This window comes from Eumetopias jubatus, unplaced genomic scaffold, assembly GCF_037043125.1.
Source record: "Eumetopias jubatus isolate StellerSeaLion01/CBP00866 unplaced genomic scaffold, mEumJub1_p1.0 scaffold_4, whole genome shotgun sequence".
NCBI lineage: Eukaryota > Metazoa > Chordata > Mammalia > Carnivora > Otariidae > Eumetopias > Eumetopias jubatus.
The window spans coordinates 27,456,863-27,478,856 of record NW_028274810.1 but is presented as its reverse complement, the minus strand read 5'-3'; the positions used below and the strand labels follow the sequence as shown (position 1 = coordinate 27,478,856).

General features: G+C 43.0%; 1 protein-coding gene across 1 annotated transcript in view; it reads right to left on the bottom strand.

Annotated features, from left to right (window-relative positions):
* Positions 1-9,736: 9,736 nt before the first annotated feature.
* The window catches only part of ALG14 (ALG14 UDP-N-acetylglucosaminyltransferase subunit), a 93,741-nt gene continuing 81,483 nt past the window's right edge, over positions 9,737-21,994 (bottom strand). Inside the window, exon 4 of the mRNA XM_028102056.2 lies at positions 9,737-10,373. Coding sequence (XP_027957857.2) covers positions 10,143-10,373 — 231 coding nt within the window. The 3' untranslated portion in view covers positions 9,737-10,142. The remainder of the gene's footprint in view (positions 10,374-21,994) is intronic.

The following is a 21,994-nucleotide window of genomic DNA, read 5'->3' as shown; positions in this document are numbered from 1 at the left end:
GTGAAAATCTAGTTTGGTTACCTTCTTGATATTCCGTGACTGCACCAGCAGCTGTGGGTCAGAAGTTCAGAACAAAAAGTGAAATCCTAGGATTAACTGTCATACTCTTGTATCAAATATTTTTCTGTTGAATCAACTTCCCATGGTAATTGTTTTCGGGGGAGGCTTTGCCACTGCTCTCTCCTACCTACTCTGTCGGCACCGATTACGTAGGATGCTGTCGGAGAGCCACTCCACCGGTGGCCCCCAGCTTTTCAGGACCCTCTCTGTCTCCTGAGAGCCCCGGGGTGGGCGGATTCTGCGGTTTTGTTGGGTGGCAGCATGAAAGGGAGGAGCGTGGAATCGCAGGGATAGCAACCCAAGCCCTGGCCCGGACACTAACCAGCTGTGCCACTGTGGGCAAATTACTCCAGCTTCTGCGTCTCGGGTTTAGTCTCTGTAAAATAGACGTAATAAAATAATCATAATAATAGTAATAATAATAATAATGGGTACGTACCTCATTAGGCCCACCCCTAACATTTATAGGACCTCAGCCGAGCATAAACGAAGCACCCCCAGCCCACATCTCCCTTTTCTTTCGACTTGGTCCCGTCTCACACTGTGAGGAGCTTTGTGCAGAGCGTCCACACCCCAGCCTGCAGGTCCCGATCCTTCCACACTCCCTTCCCTTCACCCCTCACTGGCCAGTAAGCCGACCTTGGGAGGGTGTAACTGAGGAAGAGGCCCATGCAAGCCCGAGAAGGAGGCCTGGGCCACTGAGGCAGGTGAGGCTGTGGTCCTAGGGAGGGCCCTTTCCCCTAGAAAGGGAGTGTGAGCTCCGGGTGCTCGCATCATCCTGGCCCCACAAGGAGGGAAGTGGGCCGTGGAGGGGTCTCTAGAGTGTGGGGCCTCTGTGGTCTGGATCTGAGGATTAACTGGGTCAGTGCCTGACCCGGGCTTAGCAGAGCACGTGGCATGTTGCTAGCGCTCCATAAACGAAGGAAGCTACGATTGTGGTGGCCATACTGTTATGGGAAGAGAACTCAAGCATGATCTCCTCCAAGTCCTTTATTTGATGTGGCGAGGAAACACAGAAATATTAAAATTAACCACTGTTAAGCACATACAGAACCTGGACCTGGGGCTCTTAGCATCCAGCTGCCTCTCCTCTCTCTGCTCGGCAATGCATTCTCTTCAGCAACGTGAAGATGTGGGGTCAGAACCACCTTTAATGTTCAAGGTCCACAGAGGCGACTGGTGCTGTGGTGATTTTCTGAAAAGGGGCAGGGAGTGTGTCCTTGGAGAAAGGGGAACCTTCAGTGGGAGTCAACGCTCCTAGGCCTCCTGTGAATGGCTTGCCATGCTGGTGTTGGAACAACTCAAATATTTACTGAACAATGAGAAGCATATGGATAAAGAAGAAGGTGACATTTTATACTCGATAGCAGTGTACTGGAAGGCCCTAGAGTGAATATTTTAAGTCAGACAAACCTATTCTGGTTCAGGAATCAGATTTACAGGCTGACTGAATTTCTTTTCATGAGTTAAACATGAAATAAAAGTAATTTTGAAATTTCCTTTCTTGTTTTCATTGTAAAACCTAGTTTGCTTCATTTTATCCATAATATATTCTTTGACGTTTTAGCATCTGAAGATTGCTCACTCTCACTAAAAAATGATTTCTGTTTTTAAAACTGTTTTTAAAGGTTTATTTTTATCTAAGTAATCTAGACACCCAACGTGGGGCTTGAATGCATAACCCCAAGATCAACAGGCTCACACCCCTCTGACTGAGCCAGCCAGGCACCCCACAACTTTTAATTATGGAAATGCTCAAACATATAGGAAAGTAGAGGCAACAATATGATGAACCTGGTGTGTGAGGCCCTGTGCACCCACTATCCCCAGCTTCTGCAGTGATTATGTCTGGCCAATCCTGTTTCATCCATAAATTCTCCTGCTTTCCCCACTCCGGCAATGGGTTTTGAATCAAACCTCAGACCTTCTTCTATCATTTCATCCATAAATAACTTGTTTTCTCTACGATTTTGGTGAACATTAAAGCTCTCTCTCTGGCCACTTCAGATTCAGCTTGTTCTGCTGGGAGTCAAGAGACCAACACTTGGGCCCTTCTAGAAGCCTTGCACGGTTCCATGTCCAGAGAATTCAGGGCAAATCAGCTTGAAAATGGAGCCTCAGGTGGGAACTGAGTAAGGGAACATTTTGGATACTTTTTATTCTTTGCCAAATTTCTGCCAACTCTGTATATGGTATTACCATAAAGGTCTTTTTTTCTCCCCCACCCCTTTTCTTTAAGAATGAAACTTCTTTTCCCTTTTTGTGAGAGAGAAGACTGTCCTTCCAAACTCCTTCATCCCCCTTGCTGTTGTTCAGCTTTCCTGCCATTTTGTTCCTCCATGAGTCTTGGTTTGTGTATTCTGGGCTTTGGCAATTCCCCCAGGGGACCCAGGGATGGGGAAGGTGGCCCTGCTCAATGTCATTGAAAGATTATTGCACTTCAGTCAGTGGAGTTCAACTGAGAATTTTAAAAAGTTCTCTGCGTAGTCACTGAATTTTAAATCATGATCTTAAAAAGACTGAGAGTGAAAAAAAAAAAAAAAAGAATTCCAAGTTAGAAAAAAAAGATTTTACATTTCCCTGCCAGAAACACTGTTCTGATTTTTGGTTGAATGGCTTGGCTATTAATTAAGTTTTCGTGCTCAGCAGCTATCTCGTTTTCTACATTCTTGCTGTCAATCGTCATATATGCGACACATGACTTCTGTTTAAATGCTAAAGTTTATTAGAGTGGAAAAAAAAAGTTATTCAGGAAAGGACAAGAGATTAGGAACCAAGTCCAACCATTTGCTTATTCATCTGTATATGGTTAAAAGATTTAAAAGAATCCATTGGTTTCTGTTTCACTGCTACATGCAGGCCAAGGAGCAAGGAGAAAAAAAGCCTTTTCCTACCCATGGTGTAGAAAGATGTTTTCTTCCTTTTGCCTTAGGGGCGAGAAATCGTTTCCTCTCCAATATTAAGCCAGAGTAACCAAGCTTTGGAGAGACTGGCTCCTTCTGAAAGGTTACTGTTCTAATTACCTGTTGCTTTGTAACAAATTCCCCCAGAACTTAATGGCAGAAAATAGCAGGCATTTCATCTTGTTCAGGGACTCTGTGGGCCAGAAATTCACAGGGCACAGCGCCTGAACCTCAGCCAGGAGGACGAGAAAGGCAGGGAGTGATGAGAATGGCAGCGCTGGAATCGTTGGGAGGCTTCTCTCCTCACACGTTTAGCACCCTGGATCGAGACGACTCAAAGTCTGTACTCAGATACATCCGGGAACCAGAACACCCATACATGGTCTCTGCGTGTGGCTTGGGCTTCTCGAAGCACGGTGGCTGGGTACCAAGAGGACATTCAAGAGACCAAGTCAGAACATCACTTCCTACTCTTGCTGCATTCTAGTGGTCCCACAAGCCCCTCAGGCCAGTTCAGTTAGATTCAAGGGGTGAGCCACCGGACTCTACCTCTTGATGGAGAAGTCAAGATCCTACTGCAGAAGGCACGTGGATGGCCAACTGTGGACAATACAAATGACTCAGTCGTCTTGGCTCTTAGCTGGGGTGAGGCCGTGTCATGAGGCGTCTCTAATGAGGAGGTCGGGGAAGGAGTTATTTCATGCTGAGACCATCTTCTTCCTCCAGGCCCCCTCACTAGGCTATTTCATCCAGTTCTTACTCAGCTCTTCCCCAAAGCCATGCTTTGTCCCCAGCACCTTCAGTCTTTGTTTCGTCTCTGGCCGTGGGCAGAGGTAGAATCACAATAAACAAGCACATTCCCTGTAGCAGCTTCCTGGCGGCAGTGCTTAGTTTGCTGTTTCGCCTTTTTCCATCTATATATTCACCCACAAATATACATGGATAGATTCCTTTACTATTGATGATGGAGAAATCATTTTTTTTGAGAAATAATTCACATACCATAAAATTCACCCATGTAAAGTGTACATACAGTTCAGTCGTTTGGTATAGAGTTGTACAACCACAGGCACTATCTAATCCCACAACATTTTCATCATCCCGAAAAGAAGTCCCATCCCCGTTGGGAGTCACCTCCATGGCCCCCTCCACAACCTCTGGCAACAGTAGCTCTATTTTCTGTCTACGGATTTGCCTATTCTGGACATTTCGTATAAAGGGAATCATATGATATGTGGTCTTTTGTGACTGGCTTCTTTCACTGAGCATGCTTCCAAGGTTCATTTACCCATGTTGTATCATGTCATTCCTTTCTGTGACCAAGTCATGTTCCGTTGTATGGATATACCACGTTTTTTGTTAATCCATTCATTGCTCAGTGGACCTTTGGGTTGTTTCTGCTTTTTGTCTATTATGTAATGCCGGTATGAACATTTGTGTACAAGTTTTTGTGTGAATGTGTGTTTTCAATTGTGAGTGGAATTGCTGGGCCATACAGTAACTTTATGTTTAACTTTTTAAGGAACTGAGAAACTGGTGTCCACAGCTGCCAAACCAACCTACGTATGAGAGTAATGTATGAGGGTTTCAAGTTCTCCACATCCTTGGAAACCCTTGTTATTTTCTTTTAAGACAACTTTTTATGATAGCTATCCTAGAGGGTGGGAAATGGTTGCTGCACTTAGTTTAAGGACACCTTCCTTCAGGCCACTTACATACCATGGAAGTCACGTTGGTTACTTGGAGACACAGAGTTACTCAGGGCTTATTATGTGCCAGGCTCTGTGCTAAAGGGGGTACATGTACCATCTTAGTTTAGTGCACACAACTCTGTAAGGAGGGACTATCATTATGCCTATTTGACAGGTCAACAAACCAAGCACAGAAGAACTTGCTGGAAAAGTGAGGCAGTTTGGAAGACATGCATTTCCTGTATTAAAAAAAAATCACAAAACTTGGACATTGAGGTAGGAGTTTGTAGTCTAAGTGAAAGATTTGAAAAACATATCCCCCCTCCCCCAAAACAAAACACCTCTGGTAGATTGTGGTTGGCAGAATTCTTGATGGCCACCAATATTCTACCCTGTCGCATCCATACCTTTATAATCCCCAAGTATTGGTGGGGCCTGTGAATATCATGGGCTATCACTCCCCTGATTATGTTACATTAATATAGCAAAAGGGACTTTGCAGATGTAATTATAGTCCCTCATCATTTGATCTTGAATTAATTAAAAGGAAGATTATCCTACATGTACCTGACCCCGTCACATCAGTGCCTTAAAAGAGACAAGCAGCAGTAGATAATCTCACTGGCCTTTAAGAAACAGGTCACCATGAGTCCTACAACTGCAAGGAACTGAATTCTGCCAGCAGCGACCTGAATAAGTTTGGAAGAAGGTCCAGAGTTCCAGATCCGAACCCAGCCGTGGCTGTCTCCTTGATTAGAGCCTTGTAAGACCCTGAGCAGAGAAGCAGTCATGCCCTGCCTGGATTTCTAACCTATAGAACAGTGAGAGAACAGTTGTTGTCTGAAGCCACTGAATTCATGGCTATTTGTTACACAGCAATAGAAAACTAGCACATAGATCATTGACTGATTAAAGGCTGATAGAAATGAAGTTATTGATGCGCCATTATGTAGAGCAGCAGTTCTCCAAATGTAGCCCAGGGGCCTCTGGGGGGTCCTCAAGACCTTTTCAGGAGTCCATGAGGTCAAAGCTATTTTCCATAATAATGCAAAGATGTCATTTTCCTTTTTCCTTCTCATTCTCTCATGATCTTACAGTCTTCTAGATGCTTCATGATGTGTAAGAATATCATTGCTCTGATGGCTAGTGATACGTGTCCTGTGTATTATTGTGTTTAAAAAGTTTCCCTGTCTTAATTTCTAATGCGGTAAATAGTGACAACTATAGCCACCATAAACAAAAGTTTGTGGGGTCTTCGATAATTTTCAAGAGTGTAATGAGGTCCTGAGACCAAAAGGTTTGAGAACGTTGGTCTAGATGAGCTGTAACTAAGTAGGCCTAGACAAAATCTGAAGGTATGAGAACTTGTATGTGTAGTCAATGCCTACGTTTGGTCCAGAACTGTGGCAGGTGTGACCAAGAGTGGAGCAAGGCCATGAAAGTATGAGGTATAATCCCTGATGTAAGGTGAACATAAAGAAATAATGATCAGAAGCATTCATTTCTTCCTTCTACAGGTGTTTCTAAACACAAGGTACTGCACTATGATGGTCTGTGTAGCTCAGTGCTAACCTTAGGTATGGGTGGCTATGTCACCAAGGTGTTTAAAGAAGAAGTTGCTGAAACAAGGCTGTGGGAGATGGGGAAGAGTTTGTGGTGGAGGTGAAATGTAAGCTGGGAGGGGAAGTGGAAGGAGGACAAATATTCCAGGCTTATCCTTCAGATTTCAGCTAAAACATCCTTCTTAGAGAGGTCTTTCCCGATATCCCTTTCTAGAGCACCCAGCACCTTCTTCTCCATCACAGCGCCCCATTCATCCCCATTCCTGGCACTTTTTTTTTTTTTTTTAAACCTAACCCAGCCGTTAAGGTTAAGTCTGGCTGGAGCTGGAGTGCCTTTGTTCAAATCCCGCTCCGTCACTTTCTAGTTATAAAATCTTGGATAAGATACTTAATCTCCCTATGCCTCAGTTCCTCAACAAATGCGCTAATAAAACAAGGAATTTATGTTGAAGAGTTAGCTTAGGTTGTGACCATGGGACTGAAGAGGAAAGGGTGAGTGTGAACTGGTTCAAAGGCAGAATCAATAGGTGAATTCAGATGACAAGGAGAGAAGAGGAGGGGAAGACAAGGGAAAATTCTGGGGATACTAAAAATAAGCGGAGAGAAACCAATTCTACATGGATTAAGGGAAGAGAGTACAAAACAATTATTCCAAAGTTTGTTGCTTGAGAGAGAGAGGGGCTAGCGGCAGTTAAGTACTCTGGAAGGGAAAAAGGGGGAGCTATGTCAAATCCATGTTTAAAGTGAGTCGGCAGGAAGAACGTAAGTGTAGACAATTTGTTTTTAGAGCACTAGAGTGGCGGGCTGAGCAGAAGAAAGTTCAGGGCAGACAAGAAAATCTGGGTGTCTGCTCATTGCTGGACAGAGCTGAAATCATGGGGAAGAAACTCCACATGGCCCCACTATATGGAGTGAGCTGTATGGAGAAGGACAATCTTCTTTAACACTCACGATGATGTTCTTCCTGTGGATAAAAGAGGCTTAAGACATTGCTGTCAAACTCCTTTTGGTGAGATGGGGCTTTTCAGAAGAAATCAAGCACTGATTCAATCTAAGGGACTGCACAGTAAGGGGGTAGTACATTTCTCAGTTTGAATCTCACTTTGGAAGGCCAAATAAACACGTTTCAAGTTGCTTTTATACGGGAAAGCTAGGGTCATCTCCTTTTTAGCAAGAACTTCTTGCTATTCAGTCTAAAATTGTACAACATTCCTCTTGTTGATACGGCTTCATAGCACTCCGAGTTCCTGGCTAAAGCTTCCCGCGATGACTTTTGGATGTCCTATTTGAAATAGTTAGACTTTTAGCCTGGCAAGCTGCTGAAACCCTTTAGGACAACTGAACTGTAGATAAAAATCTTCCAGGGAAGTAGGTGTGGGCAGGATGTGTGGTTTCCTTGTCTCTCATTTAAAGACTGATGCAATTAATTTTTCGTGAACAGTCTCTTCCAGTAAGAGGTGCATTCCGGAGTGTTTCAAGAGCAATCCAAAAGGACAAGGTAGCCACTGATGTTCAGTTTGAGTTGAGACTAGAGCACGATGTTTTTCAAGCTGTGCCCCTTTGCTAATGTGACCTTGAGGACCTGAATTAGCCATAACAACAACACACAGCAGAGCAGGCGCTTGTTTACCAAATAATCTGGAACCGAGCAAACCTCACTCTGAATGTGTGCACAGCAGTCGGAATCCAGGAAGACAGTCCTAAATTTTTAGTGATATAACACACATGAGATTTTTTTCCCTCTGACATTCCAGGCTAACCACTGTCTAAGTTAAGGCTCTGCAAAACATCTGGGACATACATTTCTGGAAAAAATGATGGCATCTTTTCTAACAACTCTCTGTGGCCTAAGCATTGCGCGCTCTGGCCTGACAGGAGCCTCAGCAGCAGGATTACCTGTGGGGGCTGGGGCAAGCTGTGCCGGTGCGCAGACAGGCATGGACGGAACTGGAACTGAACGCAGTCCAATTTCATGCGTTAACTATGGACCTAGTGCCACTTAGGAACAAAGTGCAGAGCAGAGCAAAACTCAAAGGTGAAAAAATGTACATGCTCTTATCCCCCCCCAAAAATCACTTTCTCTCTAGAGAAGTAGAGGCTTATTTCATCTGACATTCCAGGCCTTGCCACCACTGGAAGCAGGGGCAGCACCTGACGTTCGATGATTAAAGTCAAAGCACACAACGAACTGCCTCCCGGCTGCCCCAAGGCCACAGAACCAGACAGCAAAATAGTTTCCCTATTCCGAGAGTCTTCTCAGCCAAACACCTAGGAAAATGTCCTGGTGACAGATGTGCCTACTTTTTCCAGAGAAGGTTTGCCCAAAGAGCGATAAAAGCTAGATGGGCCTCAGCATGTTCACTGTACCTCTTAGGTATTCACGCATTTTCACGGACACTCCATCTCGTCATTTATTTCTTACCATTTATTAGATGTACATCATACTTCCGAAACAGATTTAAGTGGAGAAAAGGAACACCTCAAACACTACGAGGGGTCTTCTCGCTGTTAAAGGACAGAGCTTAGCAGAAGGGGACAGGACTCCCGTTCGTTGAGGAGCTGCCCGGCCCAGCCCGGCCTGGCCGTCGGGGTTGTACTGCTGGTACTTGGCAGAGTGGCGCAGATTCTCAAGCAGGATCAACGAATTATTTTGTGGGGAACGGGTCCCTTGTTCCACATCCATTAAGAAATCCGTGACAGCAGAGTATGAAAGCAAGTGCAGGGCCCTCCTGAGTATGGGTCCGTGTGTGACGGCACAGGCTGCTCACCCGGGAAACAGGCTTCGCCCTCCAGCCAGGCTGCTGCGGCTGGAATCTCGGCTTTGCCATTTATTGGGCATCTGTAAAAGGGAGATGATAACAGTCCCGACCTCACCGAGTTGTTATTAGGATTCTGTGAGTTAAGATTTGAAAAGTGATTAGAAGAATACCTGGCACATAGCAAGCCCTCACATAAATGTTTAGTAAAAATACACTCTACCAAGCCTAACCATCTCAAAATGCCAGGGATGACGACAGCCATGCTGTTGTGAATTTGAGAGTTTGGGTTCTGAAAAACAGAATCACCTTTTAATTTATTTTAACAATTCAACAAGGGATTTCAAAAGATCTTCTGGATTGAGGGCAATGACTCACAAAGCAAAACTGAAGAACAAAAAAAGATACTGGTTTATGCTCACTGTTCTGGAAGCCTGTGGAGTGCAACTTGTCATGAAGCCCATGTCATATGACTGCTTCCTTTATGCTAAAAGGATTCACCAGGGACTTTACTGCTTCCATACAGGAAACAGAGCCTGCTGTATCTGAACAAATCTAAGAAATATCTTTCTTTTCTTTTTACAATGCAGAATATTGTAAAAAAAAAAAAAAGAGCTGCAGAACAGGAAATGTTACTAATCATACTAATATTATATTTAGCTATAGGAAAAAATTACTAAAACAAGTCAGAAGATAACCTGCAGGTAGTGATACAAAAGAAAAGAAATTTGGTACACAGAGGCATAAATACTTAATGGTTTATTAATGTTTGTTTCATTTTTATTTTTAATTTTTTAAAAATATTTATTTGAGAGAGAGAGAGAGAGAGAGAGCGCACAAGTGTGGGGGGAGGGGCAGAGGGGCAGAAAGAGACAATCTCAAGCTGACTCCATGCTGAGCGGGGAGCCTGACACGGGGCTTGATCTCATGACCCTGAGATCATGACCTGAGTCTGACGCTTAACCAACTGAGCCACCCAGGCACCCCTTAATGTTTTTTTTTATAAGAGCACCTTCAGTTTCCTTACTGGATTATTTACACATTTTTTACTCTTCACCACCAATAATTCTCAGGACCTTCAGAAGCCTTTACGATAAACATGGTTTTTTCTACTCCGATTACAATAAATATGGTTGACTGCAAAATTCTAGAGAAGTAAGTTGTCATTCGTCAAACAATTCGCCCAAGGTACACAGACTTGGGATACTTCTCCTTAAGAGCTGGCCACTGAACAATGAAGTAATCGGAGAGGTGAAACAGAATCTTTCCGGACAGGGATAAGTGTTCTACTCGGCAGATGCTTTCAACATAGACAATGATCACTTTCTTTATTCCTAGTATCCCAAGGAGAAGGGCAGATATGCAGATAGGAACACATGTTCCTGGTCCATTACACAACACCTTAAAAAAAAAAAAATGAAGGTCAAATTAACATAACACTAATCTAAATGAGGCATCTAAAATGAAAAACAGTCACATCTTATGGGAGATTTTTTATTTTTCTAAGTCTTGAATTATTCCTTGTAAAGATCTAGTATGCAGCAAAAACCCATGCACCCGGAGCCAGGTAGGGCTGTGTTGCTGGCTCTCCTGCTTACCAACTGTGTGGCTTGGGGCAAACAGCTTAACTTCTCTGGGCCTGGGTGGCGTGCCCTGTGCTACCAGAGGTGTTTAGCACCATGCCTGGTGCTCAGCCCGTATTCACTGGACGTGTGTGTGCTGCTCTTCTCCAGATGTTCTGTGGATCTTTAATGTCACACAAAAACATAGAAGACAGATAAAGTCAGCTATGAGTAGTTGTTTTCTCATGTATCAACTTGTTCTTGTTGATTTTTTAAAATAATCTTTAGAACAGTTGGAGCACTGACATGTAAGATGTAGGAGAAAATGTCTATGTAGAGTGTCTTTGTGGGGTATAGAATCATTTCAGGAGTTCAATTCAACAAATAGGATATTTGAGAGAAGGCTACTAAATGAATGAGATTTTTTCCTCCAGAAAATTTAATCTGTGCTTGTGGTCCAGAGAGTTTCATGCTTCTGAATTCTGCTAATTTTTATAGAGAGCTACTGTTTAAAAACAATTTAGTTGGCAAAAATAACAAGGGAAATAAAAAATTGACTCCTAGAGTAACTGCAAAAATTTTTTAAAAGTCTTTTAAGAAAATAAGAGGAAACCTATTTCACAGAATTGTTGGTAATTTATTATTACTTTCAGAGAAAAAAGTACTTGCAGAAACATCTTAATCATATGCTCGTACTGGTCAACTGAATTAGTAAAACCTAACAAAGCATTTTTTTTTTAAGTAGGTTCCATAACTAGCATGGAACCCGACCTGGGGCTTGAACTCACGACCCTGAGATCAAGACCTGAGCAGAGATCAAAGTCGGACGCCTAACCGACTGAGCCACCCAGATACCCCTAATAAAGCAATTTTTTTATTCCACAAATGATAAAACAGGAGATTTGTGGTTGTCTATGTATGCCTGTTGGGCATTATCTACAATGTCACATGATCTTTCCAGCACAAAGTCCACAAAACTTATCAGACATCAGAGAATCTTAGAGTTGAAAGGGTCCCCAGATACAATGCCTGACCATCTTGGCATTTCAGATTGTTCCCGATGGACAGACATCCTGTCAGGGCTGTAAGACATAGCCAGGGCTCTAAGGGTTTGATAAAGGTTATCTGATCCCTATGACCACCTGGCACATCATTCACAAAACTTTGGGAAGAGGGAAGGTAGCCTGTTTCAGGTGGGAACCAATCTTTTTTGTGCCTTCCTTAAAGTGTCTACCTACAATTTAACCCCCTATCTCTCTGAAGAATTTTTGTTGTTTTTCTTGAATTACCAGCTACTAAGCTCCTTTTCAGACTAGTCTTTTTTAATCCCTACTGAGTTGCCCCTATAACCTTTCAAGGCAGTGCAATAGAAAGAAAACGGGACTGAGAGTCGGGAACAGGTTTCAACCAGCTGGGGCAACAACAGTAATGAGAGTCACCACCTTGGCTCTTACCACCACTTTTTATCAACAACTCACTGTGGCCAGGAACAGAACTAAACATTTCATATGCATTATTTCAATTACTCCTCACAGCAATCATTTGAGGCAAGTTTTATTGTCCCTTTTGTAGAACAGGAAACTGAGGCACAGAGAGATTGGGGAAGTTGCCTTATCACATGTTTAGGAGTGGAGGAGTTCTTTTTTTAATTATTTTTTAAAGATTTACATATTTATTTGAGAGAGAGCTAGAGAGAGAGAGAGCGCACGAGGGCACAGTGGGAAGGGGCAGAGGTGGGGAGAGAGAGAGAGTCTGGAGCAGACTCCCTGCTGAGCATGGAGCCCAATCCGGGGCTCGATCTCATGACCCTGAGATCATGGCCTGAGCAGAAATCATGAGTTGGACGTTTAACTGACTGAGCCACTCAGGCACCCCAGGAGTTAGTTACCATATGCAAAGGGAGACTGGACTAAATGACCTTCCCTGTCAGCTCCATGATTCTTTTTTTTTTTTTAATTCTATGACTTTAATTTGCCTTTAGTGTTGTCTTATGCCTAAATTACAAGATTGTTCTGAATCCTTTCAGGGTTTAGAATTCTAAAAATCCTATTAATGTGAGGTTTTTCAATAGTGGCATTATTGACATTTTGGACAGGATAATTTTTCATTGTGGTGGCCTGTCCTGCACATTGTAGGATGTCTAACAGCATCCTTGGCCTCTACCCACAAGATTCCAGTAGTCAAGACAATTAAGAATGTCTCCAGACATTGCCAAATGTCTCCAGTGTAGAACCACTGCATGAACGTATTCCCTAAACCCTGGATTATTTGTTGCTTTTCTCTTTTTTTCCATTGTACAGAATAAAATAAAACCTCAAAAACTAATGATGTAATGTATGGTGATTAACATAACAATAAAAAATTATTTAAAAAAGAATAAAATAAAACCTACAGCTAAAAAATAATGTAAATATTACTTGTTGAGTCTTCAATGTCACAAAAATATTTTCATGTTGGTTGTCTTTAAAAAATGTACATATCCACATGTGTTCATCTCACTATCTGTATATACAAACTGTGAATACTCTGATAGAAATGTCTGTATACACACAGGGAAATGACTGGCATTGGTGGGGGATGTATTAGCAACCTGCTATAGATCAGAAGCAGAGACTGTTAAGATAAAAGTTAAAGGTATTCATTTGTTTATCTCTGTCATATCTCTATTTTGAAGTACCTTACTACAAAAGTCCTAGGTACTGTAAGACCACAAAACCATACATCAAGAATTTTAAAAAAGGGCAAATTAGTCTCAAGGAAAACTTAGGCTAAGGAAAGCTATTTTTAATTAACCACAGGTTTTAACTCTGAGTTTTACAGAAGCCTAGGCAAAAAAATCAAAAAATTGTGGATCATGGAGTTTCCACTATTTAATGAAGCAGATCAGAAAGACTTATTCCAAGCATTGAACAAAACAGAATTAAGTAAAAAAGATGTTAAACAATGTTAAATAATACAATGGTTGGCACTGTCTTTGTAGTCTTACAAAAAACACAGAAACACTCTTCATATTTTTATTTCTTAAAATGGACATTCTCAATGAATGTGGGGGCCTTGCTTTTATTCTCTCTCCTTCTCACTACCTTGTAAACTCCTTAATGGGCAGGGTCAACGTCTAGGACAATCTATATTCTGCACCTGGAACAAAAAAGGCACTCATTAAATTTTGCTCAAAGGAAGGAGTGAGGGGGTAAAGGAGGAGGGAATCCTTCTTTGCCTATTGTATATGGGGTCAAATGTTCTATTTGCTACACTCAACTCTGTTTGTAACTCTATCATATGCACTCCTCATAAACATAATGGCTGTAACTGACAGCTTTTAAAAAACCAGCCCCCCCCAAAACCCCAAAACCAAAAAAAACCCCCAACCGTCCCACATCCATTTGCCTTTTCTTCAGGGGGACCACTGTTATCTCTCTCTCAACTTAAGTGCTGGGGTAGACTCCATACTCAAGTATAAGGAGAGGACCTATGACTCCAGTCTGAGCAGTCAGGGCACCGAATTTCTCTGACAAAAATCACTTGTTCAGGGAAGAGCACCTAATCTAGTGAGAAATCATAAGATATAGTGGGACATTTGTTGGGGCTGCTGAGAAAGCAGTGCCTTTTCTGCTATACTGGGACCTAGGAGGATGTAGGCCTGGCACCATTAACATTTATCTTGCTGCCATGAGAATGAAGCCATCACAACATAGAACAGAGCAGAGCTGAGAGATGAAGACAGGCCAGGTCCCAAAGGTAGCATTTACAATCCATGACTCCAGCCGTGCCTGAAGGAAACCAGATCTATCCCTAGACTTGCCAGGTATGTGAGGGAATACATTCCATTTTTGCTTAAGCAGTATGAATCAGGACTTCTGTCACTAGTAATAAAAAGTATACTAACTGACATAGCCCTTTATTTTGTCTAACTCCCTGACTAGGCTCTGACTATTTGCAGTGCCAACTGGTAGGTGTTCAGTATGTCCTGCAAGATGAATTAACAGATCGATAAATAAACTTCTCTGAGAGTAGAAAATCCAAGAGATGTACTAAGAATAATACAACTTATAGGTCTAGAGAAGAGAAAGAGGTCAGGGCTAATATAAATATGAGTCATGAGGGTGGATGAGCCGGATCAAGGATCAACCATTACAAGAGGATTGTTGTCCTGTAGATTTGGGACAGGTCAAGTCCCGCTGGCTGAAACACAACATCAGCACGTGTGAAGAGATGTAGTTAAGCTGGGTAGTCTGAACTCAACTCCCAGCCTAGTAGGAACCCCATACACAGTATATGGGTCCAGACCTTTGGGGTCCTGGATTGGTTTGAAGGTAAGAGACCATGAAGTTGAGAGTGAGCCAATAGGGAACGTGTGAAGGAGAGACTGAAAGCCAGATGGAGAGTCTGACCAGGGCCGCAATTGCAGGGAACGGATAGAGAGGCAGAGTCCAGCTCTTGAGGTACCGGCCTGAAAGCCAGACTTTCAAACAGCCCCTTGCTGGTGGAGGCAGAGGCTGGAGAGAGCTCATGAACCACAGGAACAGAGCTGCAGGGAAGGTTATGCGGAGCTTCTAGGGCCATGGATAAAGCTGGAAAACTGGAGCCCCTATCTCCAAGCAGTTCTTGGATACCAGCAGTCTAACCCACTGTCAAAGCTGAGCAGCTCAGACAGGTAGTCTCTGTGGAGGTCACAGGTTTCAGAATTAACACTTCTGTTTACAGGATATTGGCTTTACTATCTAGACAATGAATAGGGAGATGTGGAAGAGACGGAACAGTGAGGTGTAGGAACAGTCCGGAGACAAAGGGAGAAAAACAGCTTGGATGTAAGGCTTAACAGGAAGCAAAGTCAGATGAGGTGCTTAAGAATGCACCTTCTATTTTAGAAAAATAAGAAAACCTACAAGGTCATCTGACAGCCTGTGCCCAAAAGTGTGCCAAACATAATGAATCAATGTTTCTTGTGGTCACCAAAGCTACAACGATAGAGATCCTCAGATTTGGCCAAGAGAATAGTAATGGAAACCTCAGAGATGGCTATTTCAGCAAATTTTTGGGCTAAAAAACAGGGCAGAGGAAGAGTGCATCCGAGGGGAAGGAGAGCTCCAATAGAGCCGGGTGAGGTAAGCAGGAACCGATGATCTATATGTGAACATAAAGAGCAGTGGGAACACACTGTGGGGGAGGGAGGAACTTACTCCAGGAGAAAAGAGTTAGAATTCAGAGTGTTTAGTTTGAGGTTGGTTTGGGAAAAATTGTACTTTTTGAGGACACGGATAAAAATGATGCCCCCAGAAGTTTGCCCCCAGCCGATTTTCTTTGAAATACTATAATAATTTTCAGCTCAGTGTGAAAACTACAAAAAGCATAAACAAAAAGAGTAATCCTTCCAATCTCATCAATCTGTTATTCTCTTTCAAAGAATGTCTTTATATAAACATTTATATATTTTACTATAAAATAGGATCATATGTGCACACACATAATTGTGAGAGCTTATATACAAACATTGTAAAGTTCTGTTTAGCTATAGTTTTGTGTGTTATAAAAAGTTTTTTTTAAAAATCCATGATTTTTAATGACTGCATATACTTAATTCTATCGATACCTCATCATTCAATGAACTCTTCCCTTATTGGTAGAAATTTAGACTGACTCCTTTTTTTTTCTGTTCTAAATCATGTTGTTTGAACATCTTTCTATATAAATCTGTGACTCCTAAGGTTTTAATTTTGCACTGAACTATGTTCCAGAGTTCTTGTTGAGTGAAAGGTTAGAAGAAACAGCTTCAAGGCCTTAAGGAAGTTGTAGAAAGTTTAATAAAACAACGGTCATGAACTGGGAATGGGCCATGCGGTGTTTTGGTTCTGCTCCTGCCTAGAATCTGTTTGAGTAATTTCTCACTGAACTGCGGCAGCAAGCACAGCCCACCTCTCATACCACAAGTGAGACTCCTTTCTAGGTCTGCTTTGCGGCTAGTGGATGGGCCAGTGACCCGGCCAGATGTTTCTACCCAGATCTGACCAGGGGCTGGTGGTATAGAAAAGCAACTCTGGAGGAGAAACTGTTCTTGTGGCAAAGATGCCATTGGAAGAGTCTCCTGTCCAAACCTAGTGGTGACAGTTGCCGTGTTCTGTCTAGCGGTGACGGCAGCAGTGTCCTGCAAAACCAGCTCCACGGCCATGGAGTTTTGGCCATGGTCCTAGCAGCTCAGCTCCTACCTTGTCCCTCCATGTTTTCTAATCCCACTGTATTAGCTTTCTCAGTAATCCTGAGAGCTCTTCTTTTAAGGTTCCAAACCCAATTCCAACGTGTTTGTATGTGTGTGGCGGGGGGGCAGGTTCCCTATACACAACATCAAGCAGTTCTTGGATACCAGCAGTCTAACTGAGAAGTCAACTCAATCCTGACATTATCTATCCAGCGACAGTACCAGATTCCACAGGTTAAAGGTTCAGTCCTACAAGACTATCTCTCACCCCCCACTTCAGACACCAGTCACAACCCCCAGGCCGTTACCTGTGCTTCTGACTGACAGGCTATAGACTGGAAGTTAGAACAACCTCCTCCTTACATTCTTTTAATTTGCTACAGCAGCTTGCAGGATTCAGGGAAACAATTACACTCACCAATTTATTAAAGGATATGATAAAGGATAGGAATAAACAGCCAGACGAAGAGATTCATAGGGTGAGGTATGGCATGCCACTCTCCCCAATCTCCCAAGGGTTCAGCAACCCAGAAGTTCTCTGAACCCAGTCCTTTGGGCTTTGATGGAGACTTCATTACACGGTCATGAGTGACTAAGTCACAGGCCACTGGCTGATTTAACCTCCAGTGCCCTCTTCCCTCCTCTGAGATGTGGGGGTGGGGGGAACTTGAAAATTCCAACCCTCTAATCACAGGGTTGGTCCTCCTGGCAACCAGGACCCGAAAGTCACCTTCATTAATATAACAAAAGACTCCTTCATTGCCCTATCACAGGAAATTCCAAGGGTTTTAGGAGCCTTGAGCCAGGAACCTTGGACTAAGACCAAATACATAAGAGAAATATATATGGTCATTCAGATGACCAAATATATATTTCTTATAAATCACAAAATTGTAGTTCTCAATAGCCTTTCGCTAAATTCTTTTCCTGTTTCAATCAGCCAGAGTAGACTCTTATGGTTTGTTACTAAGAACCCAGACTGGTATGGGAAGAACAAAGGCTTTGAGAGTAGCGAATGTAGAGTTAGAGGAGGAGTGGATAATGTCAGAACAGGCATAGGATGTGCTCAGGCAGGCTCAGAGAGCTAAACCGTGAGCCCAGGAAGCAGACCCAGTGAAACACAGAGGAGGGTGAGGCCTTAAGAAGGGCCAGGTGAGCAAGCACTCCAGTATGGGAAGGGTAGGTGCAAGGCCTCATCCAGAGAGGAGGAGGGCAAGGGAGGTGAGAGAACAGCTCAGAAAACCGGAAAGAGAAGCATCCGAGAATAAACAAGGGAGTGAGGAAGAAAATGCAGTTGGAGAGCAGGTGGTCTGTAACACATAGAGGTTACCGTCAGAGCACCAGAAGGCTGGGGTGAAGCCTGAGGAAAGGCAGCGCTGAGTGTCCTCGAGCAGTGGCGGTGGACAGCAGATGGGATGACGTATTCCTTGGCTCACAGTACGGTACACTGTATTTCTTCTTTTTTATGTATATTTAATCATCTGAGTACTAACAGTTAAACAGAAACATCTAAATATCAAAAACAACATGAAATAACCAAATAAAATCCTAAACACTAGAATCACTGGCTACTTATGAACCTAAGGTCTCTTATAATTCTATTGCTAACACAGAATTTTCAGAGTTGTCATCATTGTGTAAATAGCATTTTGAGGTCTGCTTTTCCAATTCTATTGCTACTTTCCTTCCATGTTCTACATAGGCATTCGATGCTTTGCTTCAAGAACATGCCACAGTCCACCTGGACACCTCCCTACTTCTCTAGAACCAGGTATAGCTTTCATCTTCTTTTAAACCGTACCAAAAAGGTAAGTAAATTACAAATTGTTTTTATGTAGGCTAATGTGCTCATGTTGTAAGGATACTGATTTTATTGCTGGCTCCTCAAATGATCAGTTACTTGTATTTTGCTTGGTGACAACGCAAAAAAAACTGTTCCTAATGTAAATTAGGTTCCTGGACCCAGTTCCAATGTGTGTGTGTGAGAGAGAGAGAGAGAGAGAGAGAGAGAGAGAGAGTATGCTTCTCCACACCACCAATGATCCAGACACCAGCTGGGTGTCCTACAATTTAACTCTATTCTGACACTACTCAGAGACAGAATCAGATTCCATGGGTAAAAGGCTCAGTCCCACAAAACCTTCCTCCACTTCAGACACCAGTCACAAGCCCAGGATGTTATTTGTGCTTCTGACTGACAGGCTACAAACTGGAGTCTCCAAACACCTACTTGAACTCAGGATACCAACAGCAACTCCATGTTGCTACCAGAACTTCTGACTCAATGGCTATAAATCCCACGATCCCCTGCTTGGGTTCAATTAATTTGCTAGAATGCTGGGCTCATGGAACCCAGAAAAATCCATTTATGCACTAGATTATGGATTTATTACAAAGGATGTTAAAGGATATGGATCAACAGCCAGATGAGGAAATACACAGGGAAGGTATAGGGAAAGGGCATGCCGGGCTTCCAGGCCCTCTCAGAGCTTGCCATTCTCCTCAAATCTCCATATGTTCACTAACCCAGAAGCTCTCTGAGCCCCGTCTTCTTGGGTTTTTATGGAAGTTTCATTACACAGACATGATTGATTAAATCACTGGCCACTGGCAACTGATCGAACCTCCAGGTCCTCTCCCCTCCCTGGAGGCTGGGACTGAAAATTCAAACCCTCTCATCACATGGTTGGCTACATTGGCAACCAGCCTGTATCTTAGGGGCTTTCCAAAAAAAAACCCCAAAAAACAAAAAAACAAACCCAGAACCTTTACTGCTCCCATCACTTAGGAAATTCCAGTGGTTATAGAGGAACTTTGAGTCAGGAACTGTGGATGAAGACCAAATATACATGAGAAATATATTTTGATCACCTGAATGACCAAATACACACTTTTCTTCTAAATCACAATACTGCACAGTGTAATAATAAAAAAAAGAGCAGTAAACTTTAGTCCTGTAGGATCCTGCCCAATTGATTAAGTTCCCTATACCGACACCTCAACACTGATTACTCCAGTTCAGCCAGAATATTCTTGCTTATACTGCATTCACAAGATCCATCAAGAAGCTGGACAACATGGCGCTTATGGGCCAGGGATCTGCAATCACACAGACCTGGGATGGCTGTGTCACAGCACTGTGACCAGGGACAAACTGCTCATCCATTCCATGGCTTAGTTTCCTCATTTATGGATTACTCATTCAAGAAATATTTATTGAGCAAAGATAATATGCCACGTACTGTTCTGGGTATTAGAGGTGTACTAGTGAACAGAAGTCTGTGCCCTCACACAGTGTACATTCCAGTAGGCAGACAGAAAATAACAGATGCACATATGAATATATAACATAAAGCAGGATAAGGAAATGGGAGATATGGAGGTCAAGGAAGATGTGGGAGGAGGGGATCTGTGAGCAAATATCTGATGAAGTGGTATGGTCTTCTGAGTGAATCAGACATCAGTTAGAGCAAGAGGCAGGAAAGATGATGCAGATTTTGTGGACTGACTGTAAGTTACCGAGGGCCAATGAAAAGGTTTGGGGGGTTGGGGATGGGTTGGTGCTTGAGACAGATTATAATTTAACAGAGCTGTTAAGCTCTCAGGGGTTTGACTTCTAGTGGTACCTATTGGAAACAAAGACACGCAGGGCCAGATGACCCTAGTCTGATGTCCTTGTGGGGAGGCAAATAATAAGCTGTAATGTATTCTCCTTCTTGGGAGTTTGTAGTGGTAAGGCAGAGAATGTTAGGGGTGAGGAAGAGTAATCAACCAGAAACAAACAGAACATGAGGAAAACAGCATCTATGTAATAGTGTTACTGTGAAGATCAAATAATACATGTAAAGCATCTAACATAGTGCTTGGCCCATGGTGAAAATACAGTAAATGGCAGCTAGTACTATAATCCATCCAAAGGTCAAGTAGTGTAATTGCGGCATTTTTCAAACTCTTAAGAGTGCTCATAAGGCTCTTCTCTGTCACAGGCATAGCACTGACCTGGCATGGTTTATCCTACCCTTCAGAGGATACCTTGTAAGAGTAACCCAAGCATCCATTTTGGTCTATTTTCCAGTCATATTTTTTGCCCTGCCTGCTCTACTCCAAGTGACGCCTGTGTAAAAAAATGATGGAAGGAGCCTGATGACCAGCACTGGTATTTTCTGGATTTGCACAGATGGTAGATGACTGAAGGATTCTTGAGTGTCCCTGCTCTGGGTCTGCAGAGCCCCAGTAGTGTACCTCTTGGCCTGTGGCCAAAAGGCCGTGAAAAGCTGAAGGCCGCAACATGGTCAACAAGCCTGATAACATGATGAATAAGCCTGATCTTGTTAATTTCAAAACAGGAGTTGGCTATTTTCCCCTTGTATGGGAAACTAGACTTCCCAATCTTCTGATGACCTTCCTGATTTGTTGGGTTTGGGTTCAGCAACAGGGATGCTAGCTAAACAGGTGGCAGAGGCACGCTGACATCAGGCTCCAGTGTCTCCTCCACAACTCAGGGACACTCAACTATAGTTTCAGTGCATGTTAGTAAGGTCCTACAGACGAAGGCTCCACACCGTTGGGCACTCTGTACATGCTGACAGCCAACCCTCCCACTGTAAGTGCAGGGTAGGCGAAAGAACTCAGTGGTTGTCAGGGGACACACTGGGTTGGCATTTCATTGCCTTTCCCTGACCTTCCATCATAAAAAAAGTAAATACAGGGGAACCTGGGTGGCTGTTGGTTAAGCGTCTGCCTTCGGCTCACGTCATGATCCCAGGGTCCTGGGATTGAGCCCCGCTTCAGGCTTCCCTGCTCCACGGGGAGTCTGCTTCTCCCTCTCCTGCTCCCCCTGCTTGTGTACTCTCTCTCTTTGTCAAATAAATAAATAAAATCTTTTTTAAAAAAAGGTAAATACATAAAATTTAAACTTGGATATTTTGGGGGGGGTTGGTTAAGCCATGCCTGCTTCGTATCGTTATTAGATCATTGTCAGGCTAACCAAACATTGTTTTCCTAACCCTTCCTGGAAGCAGTTGAGGAAATTGAATCTTTTAGTTTTCCTGTTCTCAGGACCAAATGGTCAAGATGACATTTCTTGCCTTCCTGGTATTTTTTTTGTTTTGTTTTCATTATATTTTCAATTGTCTGAAATGATTTTACAGAGATCTCTGAATTGTACTAATTCAGTATTTTTTTCCTTTTGCTTTCCCCACACCCTATACTCAGTTGCTCTTCCAGAAGCACAGATTGCTAGCGCTATATGCAGCCTCTGGGAGTCA